Consider the following 14,276-nt stretch of genomic DNA (forward strand, 5'->3'; position numbering starts at 1 on the left):
GGGTGAATTTTCTTGATTTCGGTGCCAATTTGTCTTGAATTTAGCGTTGAAGTTTTTGTTTTATCTTCTCTCCTCCGATCTTGAGTCCTTCAGCGAGGTGGTGTCCATCACTCGATGATGCTGAGGAGGACGGCGCGGGCTGTTGAGCCGTGCGCTGTCGGCGGGCTCCGTAGTAGTCCAGGGCAGCTGATGACGTTGCCGCAGGGCAGATGGTATTGCCGGGCAGAGCTACTCACTGGAGACGGTGATGTCGGACGATGACGAGTCCAGGATGGTCAGCTCCCTAGTCGATGACGTGACGTAGGGGCGATACACTGTCACGGAGCACGGACTAACCAGTCTGCGATGTCAGTGCAGATGTAGAGGCTGGGGTCCGTGGTGAGGGGCACAAGTCCCCTCGACCGCCGCTGCCACCATTGTCGCGGAGGCGCGGAAGGTGAGACGACTGAGCGGGCCGAGACTTGTATTGCAACTGTGGTTCTGATTCTAATTCGCCAGTGCCTGTGCGTTATATGCAGGGTGGTTGCACAATGAAGGACCGGTCCGCCGACCCGCCGGGTCGGTGGACGGTGCCGACACGTGGGGAAAGTGACGGCTATTTCCATGTAACAAAGCTTGCACGTGTACTCTCTTTATCATGATATGGAAGAAGGGAATCGGTCCCACAGAGGCGAAAGCATGTGACGTGGCCGGCCCGGGGTAGCGGCCGGCCCCGTCCCATGACGGCGGCTGCACCTGAGTCCTACCCAGGCGTCGCTGACATTACATACATACCACCTTCTCCGGGAGGGGGCTTAAATCCCCTTACTCCGGGGGAGGGTGCATGTATGCAATGTTTACAAGATTCATTGATTATGCGAGTGAGAGCGGAAGCAGAACGTAGTAAAATGACGCCAAATGAAGACAAATTAATATAGCATACAACTGATAATGACAAGCGATAAGTACGAAATGCAAGTTAATGACACATCAATGAAGCACAGTAATGAAACGTGAAAAATACAGACACTTAATGACCACATTATTTAGCTATCACATTTTTTGTTTTGTTTTAATGAAACTTGAAAAATACAAACACACAATGACATTATTTCGCTATCCCATTTTTGTTTTGTTTTGAGCAACAATATCCAATGTCAAGTCAGTACCGACTGCGCGAGGCACCCGGCGTGGGTCCTCCTCGGTGTCGCCCGTCGGCCACTTTGCCGTCCCACTCGCTGCGCGGTTTGCAGTCTCCGTACACCGTCGGACCTCCAGCCGTATTGGTGCCGCACTGAGCGCGCGGTGCCCCGCGGGAGGAGCGCAGCTCCAGCAGCTTTCAGGCCCCAGACGGGGTCGGTCGCCCCCTTGAGCCGAGCAGGGCGCAGCGGCAGCAGATGCGCGAGGCGCTATCAGCGCACCGCAGGTCTGAAGAGAGCGCGGCGGCAGCAGCCGCGCGAGGCGCTACCAGCGTACCGCAGCGCTGTAGAGGGCGCGATGGCAGCCGCCGCGTGAGGCGCCATCAGCGCACCGCAGGTCCGCGCGGTGGCGCTAGCAGCGCAGCAGCAGGCGCGACGGCAGCAGCCGCGGGTGGCGCTACCGAGCGCAGGTCCGCGCGTTGGCGCTGGCAGCGTGGCACAGAGTGCATGACCGCCGCGTGGGGTGCAAGCAGCATGTCGAATGTCTCTGATTCACCCCACTGCAGCGGTGTTGACGGCAATCCTGATCGACGGCACCCAGTACACCGGTTTGGAGGAGGTCCGTGTGGGGCGCTGGCAGCGGCTCACAGATTGCGCGGCTGTAGCAGCCGCGTGAGGCGCTAGCAGCGTGTCGTAGCGCCGCAGAGGGCGCGGCGGCAACAGCCGCGAGAGGCGCTGGCGGCTTCGTGCGAGGCGCTAGGAGCGCGCCGAGCGTCAGCGGAGCGGCGCTCGCGTCGGCGACCTCTCCGTCTGGCGGCGCTCGCGTCGACGCCCCCTCGTGGCGGCGCCCTCATCGGGGCCCTCAGGGCGACACTTAAGTGGCACCCTCATGGCGACACCTCCTCTGGCGGCGACACCTCCTCTGGCGGCGCTCATGGCGACACCAACAGGCGTCGCTGGCGACACCTCCTCAGGCGGCGCTAGGTGGCGCTCATGGCGACACCAACTGCGGCGCCCTCCGGACGACACCTCTATCTATCTATCTCTCTCTCCCCCTCCGTCAGCGGCGCTTCTAGCTTCACCCCATCTGGTAGTGCTCGAAGCAGCGCCCTCTGGCGTCAGCGGCGCTTCTAGCTTCACCCCATCTGGTAGTGCTCGAAGCAGCGCCCTCTGGACGACATCTCTCTAGGCGTCGCTGGCGACACCTCCTCAGGCGGCGCTAGGTGGCGCTTATGGCGACACCAACAGGCGTCGCTGGCGACACCTCCTCAGGCGGCGCTAGGTGGCGCTCATGGCGACCCCAACTGCGGCGCCCTCCGGACGACACCTCTCTATCTCTCTCTTCTCCGCGGCGGGCGGCGGCAGGTGACACCCTCTGGGCGGCCCCTTCTGTCGGCGACGCTTCTCTCTCACCTCTCTCTTCCTTCGCGGCGGGCGGCGGGCGGCGGGCGGCGGGGGGCGGCGGACGGCGGGCGGCGGACGACGGCGGCGGCGCGACGGCTTCTCTCTCTCTCTTCCGGCGGCAGCTGGCCTGCTCGTCAGCCGCCGACCTGGCAGCCTCGGAGCCGCCCGGCGAGATCCACGGCGAATGCTGGCAGCAGTCTCGGAGCCAACCAGGACGAGCCGCTGAAGAACCGTCATGACGAAAGTCTGCGGGCTAGAAATCTACTTTACCATCTAACACAAATACATTACACACAATACATACTCACACAATACATATACATTACACACATCAACATACACTAACAAGACTTGTGAATAAAGTGTTTTTGAGTAGGAGAAAGCACAGTAGCGAAATACTGAAAGAGGTGTCTTAAGACACCTGCGACATGAAACTGAAGACCGAAGAGGCATATTGACATTGGAAGTGCAGAGTCGAGACTGATGACATTGACAAATCACAAGACTAATATTTGGCCTGGGAAGCGCCGAAGATCACCTGAAAGAGAAATCACTGAAGGCCACTTTCCGAACGTAGCGGTATAGGGATCAAACCCCAGGAGAAATTACTGAAGGCCTGAACAGCAGCCGGGGAGGGAATTAATAGCTACTTTATGCCGAGACTTAACGGCGACAAAGTGAAAAACAAACCGCTACGTAGGGCTTGGTCCGGTTTAAATTATTTCTTTTAAAACGTAACAATTTTGTGACTGACTGCCTTAACGAAAGTCGAGGACATTACCTCTTTCAATTGATTGCACAGGCAGCAGTCAGACCGTGAAGCGGACCGTAGACATACTTACCTGAAGTTGTAGGACATTTCTTAGGAACTTATTTCATTTAATTGACTTGGATTGGCAGAGGATCGCGAAAGGGTTGTGTGAGGATAGGAATAACTTAAAGGGGTGTAAATATTAGAAAGAAGCAGCCACCATTTGAAAGCAAAGGGCAGGTGGCTAATTCCGCGATTGAGCGTCCAATTCATTTTAAGGGCAGCAGTGACTGGAGGCCGTGAAGCGGACCGTAGAAATACTTACCTGAAATTGTCGGATATTTCTTAGGAATTTTCTTCGAACTTTACTTGGATGGGCTCGGATTGGCTCGGATCGCAAAAGGGTTGTGTGAGGATAGGAATTATTTATAGGGTGGTCATTAGCAAGAAGCAGCCACCATTTGAATGCAAAGGGCAGATGGCTAATTCTGTACTCGAAAGAGAGAACAGAAGGCGATTGATAAATGTGAGAGCTGTGAGATTACCCACGCATGTATTTAGGAGAATGTCGCCAGAAACTACATAAGCGGGCACAGCCCGTGTACAAGTTCGACCCGAGTTGTGGACCAGACCAAGGTTTCCAGGTCACTCATCCCTGTTGGCCGCCAACTAGTCGAGGTCGGCGAGACCGTTATCATTATCGTTCCGACCGAGTCAGCATATGCGGCGGCAGAGTGGCGCGGTCCAGCTCCCAGAACCGCCAACAAACGGCTAGTTTGGGCTTAGGTGGAGAGTGCCAGCCGATACGGTGGGGAGAGTGAGAGGCTATTTAAAATATACAGCGTATTTACGACTGAGAAGAGGTCCAGAGGCTGAATTATGCGAGGCCTAAAGTGGCATTCGCTTAATCAATTCAGAGCAAAGGTAAAATGTGCTGACTCAGTTGACCGATTATGCGGCCGGTGTTCACATTCTTTAGCCGCACCGGTCGGGACCGGCTAGCGGTCCGCCCGTTCGGTCGGGCTGGGCGCCGTGGGCACTGAGACCGGTTTTTCTGGTTTGTGACCGAGATACGAGCGGTAAAAAGGTAACTCTGAGTCGCGCCGGACCGGGTGAGAGAGGTTGGTGAAACTCGATTCCTCTGAAACCATCAGTGGAGCGAATGGCGCGGGACCAGCCAATCGATTATATTTGATGGCAGATAACGGGGAGAGAAACGCTAACTCCGGGAGAGAGCCACACGGCAGGATGATTGCTGACTTGTAGGTCTGACACTTGGAAGATGACAAAGTGCACAGTTCGCAGCTCACTACTTTAATGGCAAGCCTGTAGGGCCGAGGGGATTAAAATTTTACTTTTAAAAGAATTGAAACGCAAGAAGAATTGTTCAGACCAGTGGCCAGCACCCGGCAAGTATGACAATCTTCAGTGATTGGCGCACCCCATGTTTTAGCGACTTTATCAGTATGCGCTTGATTTTGCAGTAAGCACGTTTAACGATTTACCGTCAGCTTTATCCTTTGCTTTGTCCGAAATATAATTGCCTGAACGGCAAATAGGCAAAGCACACAGTTAACAATATGCTGAGACAATAATCAAAAGTCAAATGGGACAAATATTGAATCATCACCGAAAATTCCTCCTAACGACATCGCAGAGTTGACCTTACATCACGAACAGTTTAAAGCCCACCACAGTCATTGGAAACGATTGATATGTCATAAATTTATGCAAAGCCAAAGTTTAAATTTAAAGGGTTGACCAATCAAGTATAATCCTAAATGGGCGTCTTTATTACGACGGAAACGTTTCTAATCTTTCAAGAGAACCTACTTGATGGGCTAAGTGGCACGGGAAAAGGTTCGGTCACAATCTTTTTATTAGACCGTAGTACCTTTTGTACGCTTCCGTATCATTCGAGAAGCGGAGGGAAGCGAGTCATATAAAACGAAAAACGGTAGCTATTTTAGCAAATGAGCAGCGAAAGGAGACAGACTAATGTTGGTCTTTCTTCTGATAATATGTGCAGCAAGAATCGGCGCCAGACCCGCATGAAATCACAGAAAGGGCAAATGGCAATGTTTGAGAGCTAATTATTTCTGGGCGAAAGGGCGTCATTGTCGTGAGCAAAAGTCTTGGCCACTATTCTAATCAATGCAAGCACAGATGGTGTAGACCTGCATTCAGCCGTTGAATGGTGAATATTAAAAGATACTTATTGCTTAGCCTGGTTGGCAACTAGCATCCGCCAATGACCTGAAGGTGCCAAGGAAACCAACTGACATGTCGATCCGCAAAAACCAGCAAGACTTGATATTAGTAAACAGACACCTTGATGATTTCAGTGGCGGGATTACCAACGAACTGCATATTGGCGGCGAGGCGGTCATTTATAAGAGGCTTGAGATGAACTAAATCATTGATGGAGCAATTTCTCGGCATCGCACAACGGAAGGGCGAGCGGGGTTCCTTAGGCTGGCTAATTTTAAATCGGCGAATAATTTAAACTGGCCGTGTGATATTCGTTTATGTTTCAAACGAGCAAAATAATGACGGCTTAGCAGGCACTATCGGGAAGAACATTGCGTGCGACTCGAGCTGAAATGACTGTCGTATCGTTAGTGACATTATCTTGGGGTAGACGCCAGGAAATGACTGAAGTACCGGCTTGACAATTGGGGGACATAAAATTGTTAACGGACTGTGAAGGTCTAGAGACAATTTGACAAACGATAAACGACTATACGGCAAGTTTCGTTGAAACCCAAAGTAACTGGCTACTGTGGTTGAGGCCCGGAAACATTTCAAATTAAATATATGGGCGTAACTATTTGACATTTACTAGTAATGCTGCTTAGATTTGGAAACGGTTCAAAGTTAGACGGTTACAGACAGCACCTTTTGTTTGAGAAGTTAACCCCTGCAAACCCAAAGTAAGTAGCGACGTATTAAAATGCATAGGCAACGAGGAAATCATAGGAGACGACAGACAGGCTAATTTAAACGTCGCACGAGAGCAATTTTCTCCTACTGATATTATCGGTGACCGGTGACCACGGGCTAATCCGTCGGCGAACAATTATAGGCAAGGGACGAATAATAAAATTTAGAAACGGTTAGCCGGTTTTCAATGAATTGACACTTAACCGAAAGAAGGGACGATACAATTTAGAAACGGTTAGACGGTTTTGTGCATTGACTTAACACTAAACCGAAAGGAAGGAACTAGCAATGACCGGTCTGCTATCAGACCAGGTTAAACGGTGAACGGAGTAATTTATTTCACTGAAACATTTGATGACAGTTTGTTCCTCGCAAAAGTGAAAACCCAAGACTTAGAAGTCTTCGGCACATGAAAGGGAAGGGTTTTGGCAGAAGTTGTCCACAGAAAGGGTGGCCTGCGACCAGTCAAGAGCGAGCGAGTAGCTATTTTTCACCCCGATGGCAATGAAACGTTGAAACGTTGAAAGATGATCTGACCGAACTCTGTCCGTCAAAGATGCAGCGTAACTAATCAAGATGAGCCAGAAGTTATTTTAATTTTGACAAAGTAAATGAGACACAATTAGCGCAGCTCAAACACTCCACAGAGACAAATGCATGACTGCGCTGAGGCAGTGGGTGCATGAAGGCGAATTTATCGTAAATCGTAAATCCCTGCGGTACTCACTCAGTGTTGGCCTGACATCTGCAATGAATACCCAGGAAGTGACGAAAAACTAACCGCTGAGATGACAGCAGTGACAAGACGGCTCGATGAATTCCTGCAGAGGGGACAAAGCATCGGCAGACAAAGTTCTTTTTCCAACGATCATCGTGGTGCAAAGACAGATTAAATACTATCAATGATTCATCGTTACAGTCGAGAAAGTCAACGATAAATAAAGCGATGAAATGAAATTTAGCAACGTAAGGTAGAATATGAAATTAACAATAACATTACACGATACACATTAATACATAATACTTATTGTTACACAGATCGTTACATCTTTACTTACTCACTCGCTCACTCATTCACTCCCAATTTTGCCCAAGCAGTCTCAATGCAAAATTTTCCTAGCAATTTAGTCGGCTGGCAGCGCTTTTCCCTCCCTTCCCTGAGGAAATATGTGCATTTAACGGAGGTTTAGTGTTCGACTTACTGACGCTCAGGGACGGCTTCTAAGGTTTTGACTTAATGAGAGGGGTCGTTAAGTGCATTCCCGTTATAGTCTAGGACGAGGGATGCCTGACCTGACGAGTTTAAACCCTCTCTGCAAAATGTCCATTAGAGTGGACTAACTAAGGGTTTTTCAGTCGAACACATCAATTTTGGCGGTGATCTACTAAGAGAAATGAACGAGGCACCTCAGGCTTAGATTTACACAGAGACATGATCGCTCATAGCCCCTGACACAAGCTGTCCATCATCCAGTGCGACACCTCGAGCACAGGTTCACAAGAAAGGGTGATCACTCATAGCCTTCCATTGCTAGCTGTGCCGTCATCGAATGCTGACACCTTCGATTTCCCGGCTCGACGCACCATTATGTAATAACACGAAATGTGGGTTCCTACCATACTACGTCGTTGCTCAACGAGGCTCATGTCTAGGACACGCCTGCAACTCTAATAACAGTGTGTGCCGCACCGTCTGCCACCCAGTGCAGTACACAACAATCGATCGGTTCTGGTTCCAGTGGGATGCTGCGCCTTTTGAACCACGCGGTGGGTCGCGGTCCCATCGGGCTGGTGTCAGTTCTCAGGCTCTTTAACAGCTAATTCCGGTTAAGCCAAATATAAACGGTGAACCGTGCGAGATTTAGCGTCTCCGTCAAATACTTCCATACTCCCGGCTCTCCGTAGTAAAAGATGTACAAGATTTAGAAGACGTTATTATTCAGAATAACACAGGGCCAAAACATTAAAACAGACTGCAATAGTTAAAGAACAGACGCGCAACTAAAATTTGGACAAGAATTACCCGATGTGAGGGAATTCAACCCTCAAGCCAAATAACAGGAGCAGTCACCTACCTCGGACGCTGCCAGCCACGAAGCGCCCCGATAGACGGCGAGCGCTACGTTTTAAGCGGTCCGAGGCGAAAGCATGTGACGTGGCCGGCCCGGGGTAGCGGCCGGCCCCGTCCCATGACGGCGGCTGCACCTGAGTCCTACCCAGGCGTCGCTGACATTACACCTTAAACGAGTAATCGAATGTTTTGTTTGCAGTGTTTAAGCTCCGTTATGTTCATGAACTGTGAGAAAAGTTGTCGGAGAACGCTAAACTCAGAGAAATTTGGCTTTTGATGATCTATTGTGATTTTATTTTTGAGCTTGCCTAAAACATGACCAGATTTCTCTGATCACGTTTGTCGCTCTTTCAAACGTCGTTCCGCTTCTCGCCTCGTAGCCCGGTAGCCGAGTTAGAAGGAGCGTGAAAAGCCCACCTCTCGACTCAACGTGTTACGATAAGGCCACCACCCTGGCGCGGTTAAGTTGGGGAGCCTTGAGCCCCAGCAGCTCGTCCTTTTATCTTACTGATATTACCCTCGTCCTGTCTTGTGATGTTATTACAGTGCCATCTTACGATAACGGCCCTTAAATATGATTTACTTCTGTTTGATGAAACATGTCGGGCTCCGCGATGAAAAGATTTAACCCTCGCCGGCACAGGCCATTTTGAGTCCTTCGACGGCACAAGGGAGGGGGGGGGGGGGGGGGTTGGTACGACCCCCCCCCTCGCGTTTGGCCCCTGATCGAGCTAGAGCTTCGCGGAAAAAACGAGCGTGTTGCCCGTCACGAGAGGAAGTCGATGATACCCAATTTTAAGGTCCTAGGTCATCGGGTGACCTTCCAGGTCAGGTCAATGACCCGAAAACCGGGAAAATCGGGACCTATTAGAAAGTCGTAAAGTGTGGCTGCTATGTGGTTTTCCGGGGTGCTGATCACGAATATCGTGTTAGTTTTGATCATAGATGATGTCTTTAAGCATTTAGACCAGGTCGGGTCAGGTCAGGTCAGGTCAACCGGTAGGGGTTGTGACGGGTATTCGTAATACGTGTCAACCGCCTCGGACAGCTTCGTAACATGTTACGAAGGCACCAAAACTACTTCGTAAATGTTCAAATGGTTGCTAAAATCGAATTCAGCTCCAAAAACTAGCCTAGAAACATATAAAACTCGAAAAAGTGAACCGAGGTCACCCGAGGTCACCAAAGGTCAATGACCTGACCTGACCTTCAGGTGACCTTGACACCCACCCTAATGCATGGGAGCAACATCAAATCACATGTTTGAACGTTTGAAACCACGAAAAGCTTGCAAACGCGCGGCTAATGCGAGCCGACATGCGCCGAACCGCGATTTCGGCCAAACATGGTCACATAAAAGAGGTCACAGGTCAAAGGTCATTGGGGTCAGGGTCATGAAATTTTCAGGGTAGGTGTAAAATTGATCAATGCGAGGGTACTGAAAGTTTCGTTGCGATCGGCCGCTTTTTACGCGAGTTATTCGCGAAAAACCTTAGGGGGGGGGGGGGTTGCATCAACCCCCCCCCCCTGTGCCGGCGAGGGTTAAAAACATAGAAGCTTCAAAATAAAAATAAATTAAATTTTCAAGAACTTTTCAAGGTAGATAAGAATAATGAGAGACGCTTTTATAGATGGCAGTTTTTTTTTTGTATGGAGACAGCTTTTAGGATTTACAAAAGTGGAAAAAGTTACCCCGGCCGCGCCGGGGTCGGCTGCAAGTTACCCCGGCCACGGCCGGGGTGGCCGGGGCAGGTTCTCCACCCATGCCGTGGTCCCTGGTGGTAAAGTGAATGATACACATAGATATCTGTTTTTATCCCGGTAGAAGCATCCTTGTGATCTAAGTGTGATCGATCATAAATTGTCTGAGAATCAGAAGTTTAGCTATAAGTCAAGAACCACGAAACAACCAGCTTATAGCTGGTGGAAGAGCCGCCACTCAGAAGCTTTCAGAAAACCGTGAACGGTTGAGACAGCCGACAGGTTGAGAAATCAAAAGACCTGAGGCGCCAGAGAACCAGAGAATGCCTGGGAACTTTAACCCTCGCACGACCAGGCCATTTCTCATAACACGAACGACCAGGGGGGGGGGGTTGTTACGACCCCCCCTGGCGTTTCGAAACGGAAGGTCGTAGAGCTTAGCGGAAAAACCAACGGATTGCTCTCAACGAGATCTCGCGATTGGTGGTATATTTTTTGGTCCTAGGTCAACATTTGACCTACTTATGACCGGTCAAAGGTCAAATTTTCCGAAAAATCAAACTTTTTCAACTTTCCGCGGCGATTGCGGCACAACGGTGGAAGATATCGACTTGAAACCTTCACTATCGTGTTCCTTGATCAATTCTCTATCGTTTGGTATGTATTTCGTTTCCCTAGCTCTAAAAATGGCGCGTTGGGAGCGCCGGAAGTCGGCAAGGTCACAGTCGGCGGCAGAAATTCGAAAAATCAAAATTAAAATTTTTGAAATCTGATTGTATTTTTGGATTTGGGAGGTCCATTTGCTCCCTATAGAAGCTAATATTGCTGCATATTCCCATTGAGGTGACAAGAATTAGCAAAATAGTGGTTCGGGCGCTTTTCAAAAATAGTACCGGACGCTGTTCCTCTTGTGACGTCATAGCTCCGTGACCTGACCTGACCCGGTCAATTTTCTTGCACCACACGATAGCCAATGCTTGCCCCAACATGCATGGGAAGTTTCATCATGATCCATCAAACAATGTGGGTATCACCGGCAGAAAACCTAGGGATTCGGCGCACACGTTTGGTAACTGTCGGCCGGAGGCTGTACCTCTTATGACGTCATAACTCCGTGACCTGACATGACCCGATCAATTTTTTTCGGCAAAAGATGCGCAAAGGTTGCCCCAGAGGGTATTGAAAATTTCAGCCCGCTACGACAAGCCGTTTAGCGTGCACTTTGAAAAAACCTCAGGGGGGGGGTTGATACAACCCCCCCCCCCTAGGCGTTCTAGGGTTAACCCTCGCCGGCACAGGGCACAGTTGATGCAACCCCCCCATAAGGTTTTTCGCGAATAACTCGCGTAAAAAGCGGTCGATCGCGACGAAACTTTCAGTACCCTCGCATTGATCAATTTTACACGTACCCTGAAAATTTCATGACCTGACCTGGAAGGTCACCCGATGACCTAGGACCTTAAAATCATCGGCTGCCTCTCGTGACGGGCAACACGCTCGTTTTTTTCCGCGAAGCTCTAGCTCGATCAGGGGCCAAACGCGAGGGGGGGTCGTACCAACCCCCCCCCCTTGTGCCGTCAAAGGACGCAAAATGGCCTGTGCCGGCGAGGGTTAAGGAACCGCTGGCTACCAGATCTTGACTAGAAACCAGAAGCCATGAAATGACCATTTCACAATCTAAGATGCAGATTCTGGTGCCTGAAAATCGTGTGAACACACTTTGACTTGACATTCCAACAGCAGCTCATTTCGGTACCGTTATAAGTCCAGGGCTGCGCAGTCGATGGATTTTCGGTGACTCTGACTCCGACTCCGACTCCGGCTTCCAAAAACCAACTTCGACTCCGACTGCGGGCATACATTACCTATCGACTCCAGCCGACTCTATTTCCGACTTCGACTCCGCAACCCTGCCAGGTCTGCGGAGTCGATTGATTTTCGGTGACTCCGACTGACTCCGGCTCTGGTTTCCAAAATCGACTCCTACTCCGACCCCGGTCAGAACTGTGGTTATAAATAACATGTCTGTGAATAAAAGCAGTTTCGGGTGCAGCCACCCCCTTTTGCTTTTCACACTCAAAAGCTCGTCCAAAACAGGAAGATGAACAGGAACTCAGCTTAAACATCGGTCTTGGAAAGGTCACCGAACGTTATATTTTTCCGCAAACAGACGAAGACCACGAATTTGAGCAATGACATGTCGATTAAGACTCTGAATCCGGGCAAAACTGTCGACGCCGATCGACTCCGACTCCGACTCCGCAGACCTAAACTTTATTCAACGGATTTCCATGAGACTTTACGCCGGCAAAATGCAGATAAACGTGCTCCTCTCGTCAATACGTGTCAAATAAACTTTGAATTGACTACAAATAGTCATTTCGACAATTTTACCTCATTTCCAGGTCATGTCCTGACCGGAAAATGCCGTAATGCATATCAGTCGATCTGTATCGTTGGGCTGAACACATCTAATGTATTTTTGTTGCTGTTTTATCAAGAATCATATCTCTGTCAAAGGTTACGGTAAAACAAAAAACTGCTGGAGACCATTCTTGACCTGAAATGACCTTAGGGACATAAAGAGGGGTCACGGGTGCAATGCTGCGCCTCTTAGGGCATGCCATATGCGATGAGATCGATGCGTGGCGACTGGCGTACACCTCGCTCTTTCTGCCTTTGAACAATTTTTGTCTGCTTTATCTGCTAAAAACACAATAAACACATTATCGAGCGTAGAAGCATGACTCTTTTGTTACGTACAAGCTTTGTTCAGTTTGTCTGAAAGCACCATCAAATATTGCAAGCTTCAAGGGGTCAATGCCCTGGGGCTGTGACGTCACGCTGGGGATCGTGACGTCAGCCGTGGGGTTGCCAGTCTAGTATGAACTAGACTTCGACCCCCCCTGGTCGTAACCTGCAACTCGTGCGGCTGGCTTGGCAAATGAATTAATAATTACCAAATATTACATAAAAATAGCTTCTTTTAATAAAGCTGTGTATGAAGTAGCTAATGTGTGGTTGATAACTCAAGGTTTTTACTTGTGCTGCCTTTTCAATTTTGCTACAGGCGTTTTCGTGAGACGGTGAGTGTCCCTGCTTGTGCTCTGATGAAAGTTTTGTATGATATTTGTGTTTTTCCTAAGTTGTAGTCGTAACACGTTTCTCTATATACTGTGGACACGTTCTGAATATTAATTTTACATTTGGAAAACTGCTGCTGTGTATTCTGAATGCTCCACTAAGAGGAGTCAGGAGTCCCATTAGCTGCCTTCCGTTATTTGGCTTTTGGCGGATAGATGTGCCTTTTTGCGATCATAAGGATGCTTTTTGCCATTTACATTCAATTTTAAGATAAAAAACATATAATGTGTTTATTATGTGTAAAAATAAGAGTGCCATTTAATACACATTTCATGGGGATAATATTCCACTGAAGTAGGTAAGTAGGTACCTACTTATGTAAGTTCATAAAAACAAAAAATTGAGCTGTGACATGTGCTTTTTCTCACATCTAATAGAAATTGCATTGTTGAAACTGAGCAGAGGTCAACTAGCTAAGTGCCAGTGCTATATCAAACCATTTTTTTGTGCCATTTTCAGGTGGCCATGAGTCTTCTTCCGCGCTCAATGCCCCTACTGAGGGCCAGCTCCCGACGCCTGCCCGCTCTGCTCACTGCTCGTCTCAGCTCAACAGCCAGTGACGCAGCGGCAGCACCAGCAGCAAGTGGTGCTAACACTGCTTCGACCAGCACAGCAGCATCCTCTGATGCACCCCTCTTCTCCATGGAGAACCCCTACCAGGAGGAACGGCGCCTGTGCATAGCCTGCCGCCACAACATACAATTCGACTACAAGAACGTCCGACTTCTGAGTCAGTTCGTGTCACCTTTTACGGGCCGTATGTACGGCCGGCACGTGACGGGTTTGTGCCGTCAGCAGCACAAGAAACTCGATGCCGAGTACAAGAAGGCGATAGCTTGTGGATACATGGGTGTCATGATGAAAGAGGTTGAGTTCCTGCGCGATCCGAAGATCTGCGACCCCACCAACCCTGTGCGGCCGCATAGGTTCTAGTCGGCGGGGCGTATGGACAGAGTTAAAAGTGAGCGAGTGCGGGAGAAAGTGAGATATTGCAGTATGGTGGATGCTATGGGATGGCTCGCTGATAATGTAATTGAGTTGATGTCATTTAGTTATCAGGATCGTGGTTAAGATACAATGTGCGAAAGATGTCCGTGCTTTTCACGCAGTGGCTCGCAGTAACTAGCAGTGACTCGGAACTCGC

General features: G+C 49.6%; 1 protein-coding gene across 1 annotated transcript; it reads left to right on the forward strand.

Annotated features, from left to right (window-relative positions):
- Positions 1-13,063: 13,063 nt before the first annotated feature.
- Positions 13,064-14,223, forward strand: LOC122373982 (28S ribosomal protein S18c, mitochondrial-like). Its single transcript, XM_043352465.1, has 2 exons — positions 13,064-13,074; positions 13,592-14,223. Exon 2 carries the CDS (start codon positions 13,598-13,600, stop codon positions 14,063-14,065), a length of 468 nt encoding a protein of 155 aa, XP_043208400.1. The 5' UTR covers positions 13,064-13,074; positions 13,592-13,597; the 3' UTR covers positions 14,066-14,223.
- The last annotated feature ends 53 nt before the right edge of the window (positions 14,224-14,276 follow it).

Source organism: Amphibalanus amphitrite, unplaced genomic scaffold (assembly GCF_019059575.1).
Source record: "Amphibalanus amphitrite isolate SeventyFive unplaced genomic scaffold, NRLGWU_Aamphi_draft 001582F_arrow, whole genome shotgun sequence".
NCBI classification, from domain to species: domain Eukaryota; kingdom Metazoa; phylum Arthropoda; class Thecostraca; order Balanomorpha; family Balanidae; genus Amphibalanus; species Amphibalanus amphitrite.

Bases quoted from the DNA above. Each gene is read 5' to 3' on its own strand.
- LOC122373982 (XM_043352465.1), top strand. From the start codon at position 13,598: ATGAGTCTTCTTCCGCGCTCAATGCCCCTACTGAGGGCCAGCTCCCGA.